General features: G+C 36.1%; 1 protein-coding gene across 1 annotated transcript in view; it reads right to left on the bottom strand.

Annotated features, from left to right (window-relative positions):
- Nucleotides 1-18,252, bottom strand: part of RNGTT (RNA guanylyltransferase and 5'-phosphatase) — a 351,237-nt gene that overhangs the window by 302,385 nt on the left and 30,600 nt on the right. Inside the window, exons 7-8 of the mRNA XM_082730606.1 lie at nt 8,120-8,229; nt 6,771-6,872 (exon numbers count right to left, since the gene is read on the bottom strand). Of these exons, the coding sequence (XP_082586732.1) occupies nt 6,771-6,872; nt 8,120-8,229 (212 nt within the window). The remainder of the gene's footprint in view (nt 1-6,770; nt 6,873-8,119; nt 8,230-18,252) is intronic.

The raw sequence follows: 18,252 nt of genomic DNA, 5'->3' as shown, positions 1-18,252 counted from the left end.
GAATTCCAAGCACAGAGCCAGAAGAGGGGCTTGATCTCAGGACACTGAGATAACAACCTCAGCCAAAACCAAGAGTAGGACACAACCAACTGCACCACCGAAGCGCCCTGGGCATATGACTCTTAATCTCATGATCCTGAGTTCAAGCCCCAAGCTGGGTGTGCAGACTACTAAAAAAATAAAAATGATAGGGGTGCCTGGGCTGCTCAGTAGGTTAAGCCTTCATCTCAGGTCATGATCCCAGCATCCTGGGATCAAGCCCCACCAAGGTAACAGCTCAGTGGGGAGTATGCTTCTCCCTCTGTCCCTTCTCTCCACCCACTCTCATCCCCCGCACATGTTCTCACTCTAAAAGATAAATATAATCTTTTAAAAATAAATAAAATAGATTAAGGAGGGCATGTGACATACTGTACACTGGATATTATATAAGACTGATGAATCACAGACTGTACCTCTGAAACCAGTAGTCCATTATATGTTAATTAAAAATAAAACAATTTTTAAAAAAATAAAATATAAATAAATAAATCGATAAATTAAATAAAGTAAATAAAGTGATAAATCAAGTGTTCATGGCTTTTAATCTGTTGCTCTAACTCCATGGGCTCCTAGATCATTCTACAGCTCCCTGGGGCTCTTTTCACCCTATAGATCACAGTTAGTCCCTCTCCCGCGCTATTGGCCTTCAATCCTACCATGCAAAAGATCTGGCACTGGTCCAGAAAAATATTTCACATAAATGTTTTTCCTCACAGAATAAAGTATCCTAAGACAGAGTAGGTATCAAATGAATACTAAAAGGGTCTCCTTTTGTTTTGGTGGAGCACTGTTCCATGAGAAAAGAGGTATTTCCATTATCGGTCGAAACATTTTAGCTCAAATCATTGTAGCTAAGCATTTAGAGGTCTGACAGTATTGAGAAGATATGGGGCAAGGGGTATACAAAGGCTCAGAAAAGGGAAAATAAACAAAGATAGGATGGGGGACTACAAATGACAAATTTTACAGACTGTTATTTTGCCCAAGGTTTGCCATGATCACAGGCTGGATATCATGGAGAAAATGAGGTAGAAGGTAAAAAATATCCAGAATATGAAACTCATCAGATTAAAACTATGTCTCACTCCCAAATCCCCAGGCCATTTATAGTATCAAGTCTGGAGATGCGCATCTTTGCTCCTCACCTTTTTCACTGCTTCTCCACTCAGAGGTAGGTAATAAACTTTAGACACTGCTATAATATTAAATATCTATTAATAAACCTTAAGACATTGTTACACAGCTACTATATATCAAGGTGCCTAGGTGGCTCAGTCAGTTAAGTGTTCCAATCTCAATCTCAGTTCAGGTCTTGATCTCAGGGTCATGAGTTCAAGCCCTGCACTGGACTCCACACTGGGCACGAAGCCTACTTAAAAAAAAAAAAAAAACACAAACATATACACACACATATATCAACAATTTAACTTCTGCTAATCCTTACTACCAATTTAATAGATTATAAACTTATTCTCATCGAAAAAATTAAATATAATTTTAACATTCTGAAAATAAGCAACAAGTTAATTTTTATTTATCCTTCAAAGATATACATTCATAGGGAGGAGGGCATAGAAGGGACACATTATCCAAACTGTCTCTATCTGAATCTTTAACTGTATCCATCCTAGAGATTCATCCTTTTGAATGAATATTCCTAGAACACACAAGGCAAACTTTATTATTTTATGTCTTTATATGGCTTAAAATTTTATCAAGTATTAATATTAATTTTTTAGACTAGTTCATTTTTAAATTCAAAATAGTATAAAAAAATAAGCATATATAAAATATACTTATTGTTCAACTATTTGCATTCGCTATATGAAGCATATATAACTGCTTTTTTTTTTTTAAAAAAGTAGATTCCATTGCTGTGCAAAAGCTTTTGATCTTGATGAAATCCCAATAGTTCATTTTTTCCCTTGCTTCCCTTGCCTTTTGCGTTGTTCATAGGAAGATGTTGCTGTGGCAGAGGTCGAAGAGGTTGCTGCCTGTGTTCTCCTCAAGGATTTTGATGGATTCTTTTCGCACACTGAGGTCCTTCATCCATTTTGAGTCTATTTTTGTGTGTGGTGTAAGGAAATGGTCCAATTTCATTTTTCTGCATGTGGCTGTCCAATTTTCCCAGCACCATTTATTGAAGAGGCTGTCTTTTTTCCATTGGACATTCTTTCCTGCTTTGTCGAAGATTAGTTGGCCATAGAGTTGAGGGCCTATTTCTGGGCTCTCTATTCTGTTCCATTGATCTATGTGTCTGTTTTTGTGCCAGTATCATGCTGTCTTGATGATGACAGCTTTGTAATAGAGCCTGAAGTCCGGAATTGTGATGCCACCAACGTTGGCTTTCTTTTTCAATATCCCTTTGGCTATTCGAGGTCTTTTCTGGTTCCATATAAATTTTAGCATTATTTGTTCCATTTCTTTGAAAAAGATGGATGGTACTTTGATAGGAATTGCATTAAATGTGTAGATTGCTTTAGGTAGCATAGACATTTTCACAATATTTATTCTTCCAATCCAGGAGCATGGAACATTTTTCCATTTCTTTGTGTCTTCCTCAATTTCTTTCATGAGTACTTTATAGTTTTCTGAGTATAGATTCTGTGCCTCTTTGGTTAGGTTTATTCCTAGGTATCTTATGGTTTTGGGTGCAATTGTAAATGGGATTGACTACTTAATTTCTCTTTTTTCTGTCTTGCTGTTGGTGTAGAGAAATGCAACTGATTTCTGTGCATTGATTTTATATCCTGACACTTTACTGAATTCCTGTATAAGTTCTAGCAGTTTTGGAGTGGAGTCTTTTGGGTTTTCCACATATAGTATCATATCATCTGCGAAGAGTGATAATTTGACTTCTTCTTTGCCGATTTGGATGCCTTTAATTTCCTTTTGTTGTCTGATTGCTGAGGCTAGGACCTCTAGTACTATGTTGAATAGCAGTGGTGATAATGGACATCCCTGCCGTGTTCCTGACCTTAGCGGAAAAGCTTTCAGTTTTTCTCCATTGAGAATGAAATTTGCGGTGGGTTTTTCAAAAGACAACTGACAGAATGGGAGAAGATATTTGCAAACGACATATCAGATAAAGGACTAGTGTCCAGAATCTATAAAGAACTTAGCAAACTCAACACCCAAAGAACAAATAATCCAATCAAGAAATGGGCAGAGGACATGAACAGACATTTCTGCAAAGAAGACATCCAGATGGCCAACAGACACATGAAAAAGTGCTCCATTTCACTCGGCATCAGGGAAATACAAATCAAAACCACAATGAGATATCACCTCACACCAGTCAGAATGGCTAAAATCAACAAGTCAGGAAATGACAGATGCTGGCGAGGATGCGGAGAAAGGGGAACCCTCCTACACTGTTGGTGGGAATGCAAGCTGGTGCAGCCACTCTGGAAAACAGCATGGAGGTTCCTCAAAATGTTGAAAATAGAACTGCCCTATGACCCAGCAATAGCACTACTGGGTATTTACCCTAAAGACACAAACGTAGTGATCCAAAGGGGCACGTGCACCCGAATGTTTATAGCAGCAATGTCCACAATAGCCAAACTATGGAAAGAACCTAGATGTCCATCAACAGATGAATGGATCAAGAAGATGTGGTATATATACACAATGGAATACTATGCAGCCATCAAAAGAAATGAAATCTTGCCATTTGCGACAACATGGATGGAACTAGAGCGTATCATGCTTAGCGAAATAAGTCAAGCAGAGAAAGACAACTATCATATGATCTCCCTGATATGAGGAAGTGGTGATGCAACATGGGGGCTTAAGTGGGTAGGAGAAGAATCAATGAAACAAGATGGGATTGGGAGGGAGACAAACCATAAGTGACTCTTAATCTCATAAAACAAACTGAGGGTTGCTTGGAGGAGGGGGTTTGGGAGAAGGGGTGGGATTATGGACATTGGGGAAGGTATGTGCTTTGGTGAGTGCTGTGAATTGTGTAAACCTGGTGATTCACAGACCTGTACCCCTGGGGATAAAAATATATGTTCATAAAATAAATAAATAAATAAATAAAGTAGATTCCACGCCTAGTGTGGAACACAATGCAGGGCTTGAACTCACAACCCTAAGGTCAAGACTGAGCTGAAATCAAGAGTCAGATGCTCTCTACTGACTGAGCCAACATGTTGGAGCTCAGGCACCCCAATAAAATTGCTTTCTAACCAAAAGAATAAAATCAAGACCTCAATGATGGTAATGGTTACTTCTAGGTGATGAAATCACTCTTTAATTTTATCTTCTTCTTTTCGTTTACGTTATTTTCTAAACTTTGTTTCACAAACCTGTGTTATCTACAAATCCCCCCCCCAAAAAGCTAGAAAATGCTGAGTTGAAAGGAAAGGTGATTTCCAACAAAGATCAACAAATGAAAGAAAATACTTCGATATATTCCCTATTTAAAAAAAACAAAATGTAACTACTAAAAAGCATATCATGTTGAAATAGTATCATTATATTCACCTAATATTAAAATTAAGTTCTATCTGCCCCACTCCATATCTTCATATGTATCTTTTAAGGTCACCCCAAGCAAAATGCAGAAGATAACATGATATGAAAGGTGTAATTGCCATTTTGACTTCAAAAAACGACTCACAAAAATTAAGTGCAACTATATTATCTTCAAAATAACACTTAAAAACCAAATGTGAAAACAGCATCTCAAAAAAATATCTGCATCCTCATTTTTATTACAGCATTATTCCTAATAGCCAAGATACGGAAACAACCTAAATGACCATCAACACAGATGAAGAAAGAAGATGTACTATATAAATAAACAATGGAATTGTTCTCAACCATGAGAAAGAAGGATTTCTGCCATTTACAACATAGATGGACCTTGAGGACATTATGCTAAGTGAAATAAGTCAGTCAGAGGAAAACAAATACTATAGATCACTTACACATGGAATCTTAAAAAAATAAAAAAAATGATAGAAACAGAGACTACACTGGTAATCACCAGGGGCTGAGAAGGTAGAAGAAATGGGGAGAAACTGGTCAAAGGATATAAACTTCTAATTACAAGACAATAAGTTCCAGGGATCTAGTGTACATCATAGTGATTATAATAAGTAATACTGTACTATATACCTGAAAGTTGCTAAGATAACATACCTTAAATATTCTCACCACAAAAAAGAAATGGTCATTATGTGAAGTGATCGTGGTGTTAGCTAACAGTAATCATCTTACAATATGTTTATATGTTCAAATCAACACATTATACACCTTAAACTTCCATAATGTTATAATGGAATCTCAATAAATTTATCTTCAATAAATTCTCGATAATGTTATAATGGAATCTCATAATATTATAATTGTATCTCAATAAAGCTGAGGAAAAAGCTAACTATATAAATGCTATCTTAAGTCTCTGAAACATTTTCATTATGAAAAAATTAATAGGAAAAAGCTAATATTAACATCTGTTAAAATAATTACTTCAACTATTAGAACATTTGCCAAATAAAAAAATACATATGGCAAAGCTATAAAAATATGTTTACAGGGCGCCTGGGTGGCTCAGTGGGTTGGGCCGCTGCCTTCGGCTCGGGTCATGATCTCGGGGTCCTGGGATCAAGTCCCGCATCGGGCTCTCTGCTCAGCGTGGAGCCTGCTTCCTCCTCTCTCTCTGCCTTCCTCTCTGCCTACTTGTGATATCTCTCTGTCGAATAAATAAATAAAATCTTTAAAAATATATATATATGTTTACAAAAGAGAAAGAAAAGTTAAATGTTGATGAAGCATAAAATTTATACTAATAAAATTTAAAAGTATAGGAATATGAAACCTGAAGCTAAGCTTTGTTGTAAGAATAAAACACCCTTAAGAGGGCATAAAATTACAAAAAGTACTAGCAAAGATTAAGAGAAAAACTATTCAAAGGAGCAAAATATAGAACAAAATATTCTAAGGAATAAGATATCAAGGAGACTTGGTAATTTTTAGATTATAAACTGACAACACATCTGTTAGTTTCAGAAGTGCTCAACAACCACTGAACATAAGGTGATGGGCACCAGACATACCAAAAAGCACAATATTATCAAGAGAAAACACTTTCAAACTTCAATTTGGTATAGACTAAGTCAAACTAACAGAACTCTGGGGGGCGCCCAGCTGCTCAGTGGGTGGAGCATGCAACTCTTGATCTCAGGGTTGTAAGCTGGAGCCCACACTGGCTGCAGAGATTATTGAAAAATAAAATCTTCTAGGGATGCCTGGGTGGCTCAGTTGGTTAAGTAGCTGCCTTCAGCTCAGGTCATGATCCCAGCATCCTGGGATCGAGTCCCACATCGGGCTCCTTGCTTGGCATGGAGCCTGCTTCTCCCTCTGCCTCTGCCTGCCACTCTGTCTGTCTGTGCTCACTCTTGCTCCTCTTTCTCTGACAAATAAATAAAATCTTAAAAAATAAATAAATAAAAATTTAAAAATACAAATAAAATCTTCTAAAAAACAAAAGAGAAAAAAACCCTCTGAAACCAAAAATTTAGCAGAATGAGAGAAACTAAATTACATAACTAAAAATACTTGGAAAATAAAAATGATGATATTTGAAACATGATTAATTTGCTGTTCAAGTCAGAAATTCACACTCCCAAGAGTACAAACCTTTTCTAACAACAAAGCGGTATTCTTCAAGCATTAGAGTTATTTGTATAACTTTATTTAGAAGTCTAACTTACCGAGTACCATCTGCTTTCCAGCTTACTTTATATGGCTTCTGCTCCAAAAGTTTAATATTTTGCTTGTCCATGGAAACAGGCTGTGCTCCAGGGAATCCAGACCTTAAAGAAGAACATTTTATTACTATTATAGCTGGCATCCATACAAAGCAATACATCTCAAACCAATCTCACATTAGTCATACATTTATCACAACATTCTCCCTATCATGAGATTAATGTCAACTGGAACATCAACATTCCCAAGAATGCTAACGAAATATTATCTATTATCTTCTTCACATTTCAGACTCAAGTTAACAAGATTCTAATCACCACTAAATACCATAACCACTGGGCTTTTTAAATATTTAATTCATGATCTAATAGTAAAGTAGGTATGTTTACAAATCTTCTACTTCAGGAAGAAGTTTAAATCTTTCTTGCCTTTATTATCTTACATTATTCTAGACCCCATATTCCTCCAGCATGACTCCACCAACTTGGCAAAACTCTAAAAGGTTGGCAAAATTCTGCTTAAAAGATGCCCAGAAGTGACAAAACAGGAAAAATACAGGTCAAGATTAAAGTACACTGGCAAGGGCTTAGCACAACATTAAAATCAATATTACTTCATCATCATTTTAATCTTTTAGTTAAAATTATTTCTAGCTAACTGATCTGTATATACCAGTGAAAAAGTTCTTTATATTAGGAATTTTTAAGAATTATCGATCCTGTTTCATCATGTTCTAGCTGTACTACAATTTTCTGCCACAGATGGCTATGACCAAAGACCAAGACTTGAGAGCAAAAGATTAGAGCAGAGCCGTGAACTCTCCAGAATACCCTCCCATGAAATATCTGATAAATATTTTCAAGTCATGGTAGGGGGTAAAACATAATTAAAGCTGATTCCCCTAGGTCTCAGAAAACTGGACTATAGAAAAACTAGAACGTGAGGTACATTCTAGTCTTCAAGTCTCACTTCTTCTCCCTTAGTAAAATGATACAGGCAACTCAATCATTAATCAGCAACAGAATTAAACATACAAAACAAATACTAGATAGTGACAAAAATAACTTTGTATTCAGTTAGGAAGACATGTTTGAGTCATTTAATCTTGACTCAACTGTCTAGTAATCTAATTTTTTTTGTTTTTTGTTTTTGTTTTTGTTTTTTCTAGTAGTCTAATTTTAACTCAATTGCTGATCATGAGAAAAATCTGATAAACTCTTGCTTGATATCTTTTTAAGCACTCTAGGTAAATATTCAAACTTCAAAGAACAAAGAAGCTAAGTCAACGTTTGCATTAATGTTAAATGTTGCACAACACAAGTTTTATTTAAAACTTGAAAATGTTTATTACCCTTCCCAGCCACAGAATTGATGACACTTCTGCTGTACCTCTCCTAACTTTGGTTGAGTTGTTACTTGAGTCACACCTTTAACAGTTACACCTTCCAGGAAAATAGCACCCTTAAGATAAAAGGAAGAGAAAAATATCTTGTTAGTGTTCAGAATCTGTTCACAAAGACCAGACTGAGAAATAGATTTGTTTATTTTCACAAGTCTGCAAATATATGAAACAAAAATGGTCTGCTCCAGAAAGTTCTATAAAATCCCCCTGGGATTGACTGCACATTTGCTTTCCTTAATCCATCACAGGTTTTACAATGTACATATATAGCCTAATGTCTGTATCATATTGCCAAAGCACTCCATGGTTACTACTTATTAATAAAAGCAATAATAACTTACCTACCATTTACTCAGAGCTAGGCAGAGGCTCTGACATTCTACATTCTACAAACATTTTCTCAAATCCTTATAACAGCTCTGAAAAGCAGATTTTTTTTACAAATAAGTAAATGAGACTATATGCAATTTATTCAGGAGGTAAAAACAATCTAAACCCAGGTCTACAATATACCATTCACTAATGATTCTAACTAGGGACAGAGAGAGGAGCTGTACCATGGATGCAGTATAGATTTTAAAGGGATCAACACCCACAATACATACCTATGTAAACTAGAATCAGAATGTAACAGTAGACAAAATGGCTAAACTACAGTCATTAGAAGTAACAAACACTATTACTCATCACTGAATTTTTAATCTAAATTTTTCAACTCAGAACTACATAAAGTGTTTTATTGTATTTCATAGCAAGCATATTTTTAAGATATCACAGAGAAGTGAAGCAGATGGAGAATTTATATATCAAATAAATACAGAACACTCCTGGAAATTTTAAAGACTAAAAATACAGTCTAGATTCATGCTACAATTACTTTCAGACCCATAAAAGGCCTGGCATCAGACTCAAAAATCCATAAAACAACTCTAGCTGTTAACGTAATTAAGGAATAAAAAATATGGTCTACAAGCTGCAATGATCAACCTTCTGGCTCAGATTTGGCAACTCGAGCCACTTAGGAATGAAAAAAAAGAACATGGTATTTCGTCCACATGCGTCCCTGTCAAATCTAGAAGAGTCCTGAGTCAATCCAGCAGACACTAGTTCTACTTTTTGCCCCTAATTCTGAATCACTTTTTATAATTATATGTCGTCAACTCTGTTCTCCTTAAATAAGCATACGTTAAAGACTTTATGAGCCAAAAGATAAAGGAGTACCATTTGCATTACGCCATCACCTCTTTTTACCAACCACTCAAATTTCTGCTTTAGAACCATGCAACCATTAAATATAGTAACTACAGAAAGAGAAAAAGAACCAGGTTCACAAAATATTTTTGTATATTTAATACCTGAGGTACTCAGATAACGGCAATATCCTTATACATTTATATCCTGTATATTCTAATTAAGAAGAAAAAGCATTCAGAGAGTTCAATTTTCAACATCTTTATTCTGAAGGTATTAATAGCATAAGATTTTTTAAGTTTTACAGGAAGGTTTACTCATGAGCATGTAATTCCTGAGGGAGGTTAAGAAATCAATGATAATTTCTGAAAAGCAAGGGCAACTAGCATAAATTATTCCTAAAACATAAATACTACTTCTTTTTTTAACAAGTAATGAAAAGGACTAAAACACTGGAATATGATCAACATTCACCAAGCACTCTTCCACAGTATTACTACAGAAATATTTTAATAATTCTATGCAGCTGAACAAACTAAATTTTTTTAATTTAACAGAATATTCAGCCTAAGTACATATTTAGCTATTAAGCGTGCTTATAACCTTAATCACTTAGCAAATGCCTCTCATCCATTTATACTTCTTCTTCCTTGATCTTTCCTATAATGCATCCATTTCTTTTTTACTTTATCTTCCCCTACTTTCTTCTGCAATAATTATTATTAAGTAAAAAACGGTAGGAATAAGTCCTTAAAAAACACTAAGAATTATGCACTTTTTACACAAATACTATTTAGTAACTTTTTTTTTTTTTTAAGATTTTATTCATCTATCTCAGAGAAAGAAAGAACACATGCACACACAGAGGGAGCAGCAGGCAGAGGGAGAAGCAGGTTCCCCACTGAGCAAAGAGCCCAGTGTGGGATGCAATTCCAGGACCCTGGGATCATGACCTGAGCCGAAGGCAGATGCTTAACCCAGTGAGCCACCCAGGGATCCCATCTGCTTAGTAACTTTTCAACTTAATTTGCTGTTCACTGTTATTACAGGTTTCTTCTGACAAAAGTATTTTATATTATTCAAAATTACATGGTAATTTCTAAAAGTATCACTAAATCTAAACAGCAATGTCTTAAGTCTGGAACTATTTTCAAACATACTATAATTGAGACTCAGTCTTTGACATTTACTTTCACTTTTTAACGAACTACCATTTCAGTTTGTGGGAATAAAGGAATTTCAAAAGTGAAAAGAAGATAACATATGCTTAAGATGAAACAGGTATATTTCATTAACAGAGTCTGCCAGGCTTAAAATGGAAATTCATACGACTACCACAAAAAAGGACAAAAGGACTCAGTGATCAGTTAGAAGAAAACTGAAAAAACCATTAGAGAAGATGGGGCGGGTGTGCACATAAAAGGTGTGTGTGGTAGAGAATGAGTGAGCAAGTATGTATGTTATGTGTAACAAGGATATTTTAGTAATGAAGAAAATGCACTAATAGGTTTTTTCAAAGACATGATCCCAGACATTGATTCAAATGAGCAAGCAACATAACTGTTAGTCACACTCCTCCAAATCATTAATAGCATGTGCTCAAAAGATGAACAAAGGTGTCAGGAAATGTGAGGGCCAAGTACAGTGCAACTGTTAAAAATTGGAACTATCAGAATTCACTACAAAAGTCCATCACTTCAAACCATAGTCAAGAAAGGGGAATGCTAACAAAAATAAAGTCTCAAGCCAAAATAAGTTCACTGTTTTGAGATGAAGCTATAAAAATTAGTCACACTTGGATTGCCTCTGCTAACTACCTTCAACTCAGATGGAAATAACAGGAAAATGAAAGTTTTCCAACCATTAATTTGCCAATTACTTTTATCTATACTTCTCATGCCTGTCAACCATACTGTTGACATCATCCAAAATCAAGTCTCCAATCAGCTTTCCTCTTTTTTTTTTTTCTTTTTTGACAGACAGAGATCACAAGTAGGCAGAGAGGCAGGGAGAGAGAGAGGGAGGGGGAAGCAGGCTCCCTGCTAAGCAGAGAGCCCGATGTGGGGCTCGATCCCAGAACCCTGGGATCATGACCTGAGCTGAAGGCAGAGGCTTTAATCCACTGAGCCATCCAGGGGCCCCTCATCTTTCCTCTTTGATGGTCCTATCCTCACTGCTTTGGAGCCCTCTCTCTCTGGTTCATCTTATCACCAATCACCTTCCCAAACAGTTTCAATAAAAATCCTGGGATCTCTTTTTTTTTTTTTTTTAAACTTTATTTATTTATTTGACAGAGAGAGATCACAAGTAGGCAGAGAGGCAGGCAGAGAGAGAGAGAGAGGAGGAAGCAGGCTCCCCGCTGAGCAGAGAGCCCGATGTGGGACTCAATCCCAGGACCCCGAGATCATGACCCGAGCCGAAGGCAGCGGCCCAACCCACTGAGCCACCCAGGCGCCCTCCCTGGGATCTCTTTTTCATTACCTCAACCTTTTTCATGAATACCCTATCCCCTTATGTCTTAACTAAGAACTAACTCTTCACCAAGGAGACCACTTCTCTCATAAGGAAAAGCTACTCATTGGTCCACTGCCCAAGTCCCATGGAGGGGTTAGTATAAACCATTCTCCTATATCTTCACTTGCTCTCCTGGACTCTCAAAATTTCCTCTTTCATTTCCATTTACACTAACTCCATTCAGCTATACCACTCAACTGTGGTACAGGAGACATCCACTACAGCTAGCGGCACAACAGCTCTCTTAAAGAGCTGTGAAGACAGGACCCTAATAGCCATGTTATAAAACATTACAAGATAGCATCCCACTCGAACCAAAGTTGATGGGAGCATAAGCAAACCACTAACTCAATCTGAACCAACCAGATTCTCTCTTCTGGTAACCTGGAATTAGGATTCAGAGAGTCTCTGCATATGGCTAAAATTACAACATCTAAATTCAGAAGATACAGGATAACTATAAGCTCCAAGGTAAACAAGGAATAACAAAGAGCCACTCTTAAAAGACAAAGCCAGTGAGATAAATGACACAAAGAGAGAGACAGAAATAGGAGAGAAAAGCAAAGATGAAAAAATAAGAACAAAGAGCAGAAACTAGGTTCTAAATAGTTTTCCAGGTCCAGGCTCCAGTCCCTTCCTGATATCTGATTATATTACTGGGTTTGAGTCCTACTCATATGCTCACAACAATTTCCTCTTATTATTTAAGCTAGTTTGAGCTAATTTCTATTACTTGCAAGTAGAGAATATAAAGTAGTAAAACACTATTCTTCATGTACTCACCTCCACTCATTTCCCCACATTGATCAAAAATATTTCTCACTGTGCTAACTTCTATTGTTACACTAGTAACATCAACATCCATGATGTAAATGGACACATCAAACAACTTAGCCTTCATAGTTCAGTAATTGTATTTTCAATGACCATCACCTTTGCTTAACTTCAACAACCTGCTCCATGGCTATGTGGTCATTATTCCATGCTGCTCCACCTTTTGATTCATCAATTCAACTCAAACTGACTGAGTACACTCTAACTCCAACACGTCACTCTCCGGCCTCTTTCATTAAACAGCTTAACTCTTTTACCCTAACTATGCTCACTTACCAATTTTACCAAGACTAACAATCCTATCACTTCTCTTTTCACAGGCTAACAGCCCCCATCCTGACCTTACTTCCTATTCAAAGACTCTTCAGCTGATTACTTCAATTATTTTTGCCTAATATCCCCAGTACTCCTCAATCTTTTATCCTTCCATCAGACCCACACTAAGTATACCCAACCTTGTATCAACCTACCATTAGTCTTCTGTACTCCCACACATATGCAGCTGAAATTCACTGAGGGAAAAAACCTCAATCTCAGTGCTAGTGATGAGATTTTCCCTCCACTTATTGAAGACCCATTTCTCCATCTGCTTTTGAACTCCATTCCCTTTCACTTCCTCAGATGTCACTCTATCATTTATTCCCCAACCTTTATTTTGAAGGTCACTGATTCTACTAACCACTTACCTACAAGTAATAAATATTCTAGAGCTCATTCCATACTAAAAAGACTTTTCTGACTATATCTGCATCAAGCAATCACTCTTACTCTCCCTTTTTGATCATAACTAAACTACTTGAATGACTAGTCAGTACGAGTATGCAGAAAAAAGTTAAACAGCAGGACTATTTACAAGGTTGGTCCCTGACTGGCATCTGGGAACAAGATTCTCAGAGTGCCCTTAGTCAACTGATAAAGGTGATTCACCATGCCTAGACTAGTCATACAAACAATACCGCTACGCTGAACAAATGCATTCCTTCTGGGATTCTGGAAATTTCAGTACACACTATGCAAAGCATGCCTACGTGACCAGGCTTCAGTAAAACCTTGGCCACTAAGACTCAAATGAGCTTTCCTAAAAAGTAACATTACACATGTTACTACATCTTCATTACTGCTGAGATAGTGAGCTCTGCACAACCCCTGATGGGAAGAAGAGAGCATAAGAAAGCCTGCATACAGAATCCACCAGACTGTAGTTATCTTCTTCCCTTATCACTTAACTGTATATCCTTAGTACATTGCTGTAATAAACTTGGCTGTGAGTATAACCATATGCTGAGTCCTCGTGAGGACCCCCAATTCTGTCCCCATCTTCTCACCTCCCATTAGCTTCTTAAAAATCACTAATCTGACCTGGCCCTACTGCATTACAGAAAATAATCCTCGTATGTGTCCCCCTCTGTGACATTTCATAGTGTTAAGTCATTCATATAAATCACTACCAAACTCTAAACTTTTTCACATTTCTTTGTCTTTTTATGCTGCATCCAGGAAGAATTTCCTAGCTAAATCCTCCAGCTTGGTAATTTCCTCTACGGCTTCCTTCAACCTGTTATCCAACCCATCTAACTGAGTTGTTGGATTTTTAAATTATCATTTCCAAGATCTCTAATTGGTTCTTTTTCATAATAGTCTGTAATTCTTGTATGGACTGATATCTTCTCTCATCTTGTAAAGAAATATTAAGAATATTGCTTTATAGAAACTGCTTCCTCTGGTATTACCTAAAAAGAATGAAGTAGTTAAAAATGTACTAAAAAAAAGATATCCAAGTTAAAAAAGAAAAAAAAAAGTTGCAGAAAAATACATTCACATTAAGAAGGAATGGAGAAGGTAAGGTCAAAACTGAACATATGTATGTAAATGCATAGACAAGTAAATATCTAGAAAAATTACCAAAAAGAAGAGAGCAGTTGGGGAGGGAGTAAAAAGACCTTCACTTTTTACTCTATATACTTCTAGATGTTTGTACTTTTATAAAGAAACCATATCTTTATGTCATTTGTGTACACTTTTAAATTAGATAAGTAAATGGGAAGAAATTCTTCTAAGATGACAAAATGCCAGTAGTTAGACAAAAGTTAAAGAATTATAAGTTGTTTCTTTTGTTTTCAAGTTTTCTTTAATGTAAGTATACTACTTTTATAAGTAAAAAGTATATTTAATAATTTTATAATTTATCAGTTATGACTTGAAAAGAGAGAAAAACTACTTAACCACTTTGAAATCAAACCGAACTGCTTTCTCCGAAACAGGAGAAGAAAGATTTCTGCTTTTGGCAATGGCGCCTAGTTATGAAATCAATTCTGCAGCCATGAGAAAAAGCTAGACAAAATGTTAAAAGTGCTTGTTTGAAGACACTGGAGAAGTACAAAGGCAGTAAAAGGCTTGAAGAGCCAAGAACTCAGAAGGAAAGGAATCCAGAGAGGGGAGCTACACATCTGGTACAGGTCTTCCTCTACGGGCACTGTTTCCAAAATGGTAGGTAAGAGGCTAAAAGGCTGAACACAGCTTTCAGCAATATAACAGGGAAACAAAAACTGGAGTTTCAGGCCACTAAGGAGGAAGGGTCCTATTTAGGTTTTCGGTTAGGATCCCCAAACGGCTACACTCTGAGAATTAAGCTGAACCAAAAAGAGACCAGTTCCCCAAAACTGAAGACCAGTTACTGAAAATTCAATCCTTGACTGAGCTAAGATGTCCTCCTCTTAACCCTATGTAGAAACAAAAGTAAATGTTCTCTGAAGGAAGAAAACATGATGCAAAGTCTCAAATTTTTCCCACAATTTTTCATACATAATGACTAAGAAGTAGAAATATGCAGGCAGAACAAAAAATAAACAATCGACTAGAAATCAAAAGAAGAAAAACTAAAGATCCAGAAGAGATCCACATCAATTAGGTATCTGATGTAAGCTTTAAAATAACTGGGATTATTAAATTCAAAAACCTAAATGACAAAATGAAGAATTCCAACAAAGAATTGAAACTATTTTAAAACTCAAATGAAAATTCCAAAAGTGAAATAACTGAAATTACGTACTTAATGCATAAATTGAACATCAACTCAGACAAAGCTAAAGTGGGATTAGTAAACTGGAAGAAAGAGGTCAGAAGAAAATATCCAAATTGAAAAATGGGGGTAAAAAAAGAGTAGAAAATATAGAAAGAACATAAGAGACATTCGGGGGGGGGGGGGGGACACGTCTTCTGGGTGAGTCCCAAAAGAGAAAAAGAATGGATGTGAACCAATATTCGAAGAGATAATGGCTGAGAATTGTCTAAAACAACAAATCCAACCACAGATTCAAGAATCACTATAAATAGAAAGCAGAATAAACACAAAACAAAAAACCTCTGAGTAGACATAGCATAGTAAAATTGCTGAAAACTAAAAACCAAAAGAAATTAGCTTCGGAGAAGCAACTTCTTAATAGAAATGGATTATGGAATGATATCTTCAAAGTGCCAAGCCAAAATTCTATACCCAAAACAAACATTCTTCAAATGATGGCAAGAAATAGACATTTTTACACAGATACTGAGAGAATGTGTTGCAGCAAACTCACAAGAAAGAAAATACTAAAGGGACTCTTCAGTTAGAAGAAAAACTATCCTATTGGAACCACAAAAATAGATGAAAGAAAGATGAGCACCAGAAAGGATAAATTTGTGGGTTTATCTAATGAATATTTGCTGTATAAAATGATGATGATAATGATGATGATGTCACCTTATGGGGTTTAAAACACTTGTAGAATTAAGATATACAATAATAAAAAGGCAGGAAGAGGTAAATGCAACCAAAGGTTCTAGGGTTCTTGCATTGTTTAAAAAGTGGCAAAAGTACTAAAATATACCGGACTTTAACAAGTCAAAGATACTGAAATCTTGACTAACCAGTAAAAGAATGTGTAACTAACAAGCAATGGCTTGGGGTGATATAAAAACAAGCATAAAGAGGGCAAGAAAGGAGATAAAAAGGAGCATACCATGGCAGGGGAGTTAAGACTCTAAGTTTTAAATCTAACTTTATCAGTAAAATAAATGCACATGGACCAAATACTCCAATAAAGCAAAAACTATTCACTGGATAAACAAAACCCAACAATGCAATGCAGACATACCTCAAATAAAAGATAAATCAAGTCTAAAAGCAAAATGACAGAAAAAAGATAACACATACTAACACCATCCAAAAGGATGCTTGGGCAGTTAATCATACTAACATTAGATATTTTTAATGCTAAAAGTGAAGACACAGTTAAGATTTAATAATCCTTTACACACATTTGTATAAACTAAATAATATCACTTCAAAATAATAAAGCAAAACTTGACAGAACTAGAAGGAGAAAGGGATAAATCCACAATCATAGAGGGGTATTTGCAGGGGAGAGGGCAGGAGGAGCAGGAGAGAAAGAATCCCAAGTAAGCCCCATGCCCAGCATGGAGCCCAACAAGGGGCTCTATCTCATAACCTGGAAATCATGACCTGAGCCAAAATCAAGAGATGAACGTTTAACCAACAGTGTCTCCCAGGCTTCCCCGTAGTGGGAAATTTTTAAACACTGCTCTTAGTAACAGACAAAACAAAACAGGAAAAACTAGAATGGGGATTTTTTTTTTTTTAAGATTTTGTTTATTTGACAGAGAAAGACACAGCAAGAGGGGGAACACAAGCAGGGGGAGTGGAAGAGGGAGAAACGGCCTTCCAGCCAAGTAGGGAGCCTGATGTGGGGCTTGATCCCAGGACTCTGGGATCATGAATCCTGGGATCATGACCTGAGCAGAAGGCAGATGCTTAACGACTGAGCCACCCAAGCACCCAGGGATTTTATTTTAAATGTCCTTTGTATTCCCTAAGAAACATGCCCATCTTGGCTATGTTTCTCTTAATGCTGCTGAAGCTCTTCTGCCACTACAGAGATTTAACGGTACTTGATATTATAAAATAAATGTCATTTTTAAGACCCCTTCTGCTGGAAGGGAAAAAACCCTGCAAACTTTAGCACATTTTGTGAAACAGTAACTCTTTGCTTTAAGCTCTTTTACACATTCAAATATTATATTGTAATGCAAAAACACATTAGCATATGCTCATGGTTAACACTATTTTTAAGAAATATAGATGAATTTCCTTACAAAAATGATACTATAAGAAGGTAATCATCTATGCTATGCTATGTTATGCTATTAGCGTTTCCTTAGAATGTGATTCTTATTTTTCTAGATATGTGATTCAGTAATCAATGAGTTAGAGTTAGAGTTATAGAGTTATTTAGAGTTAAAGATTGATTTCTATATTTCAAAGCAATTAACACTTTTCAGTGGCCTCAAAGTCTTGAAGTTTGAAATGTGTAAATACATATTAAAATAATGTTTTTCAAGCAAGGAACTTTTTTTTAAAAGCCCAAATAACTACATCATTCAATTTACATAAAAATAAGGCATTTTCTTCCTTGCCTGTGAATCATTGCCTACTAATAAATGAGTTGTATAGTCTTTACTGCCCAACTATGATATCCCACATTCCT

This window comes from Mustela nivalis, assembly GCF_964662115.1.
Source record: "Mustela nivalis genome assembly, chromosome: 5".
In the NCBI taxonomy this organism is placed as follows: Eukaryota; Metazoa; Chordata; class Mammalia; order Carnivora; family Mustelidae; genus Mustela; species Mustela nivalis.
This window is presented reverse-complemented; position numbering and strand designations above follow the sequence as displayed.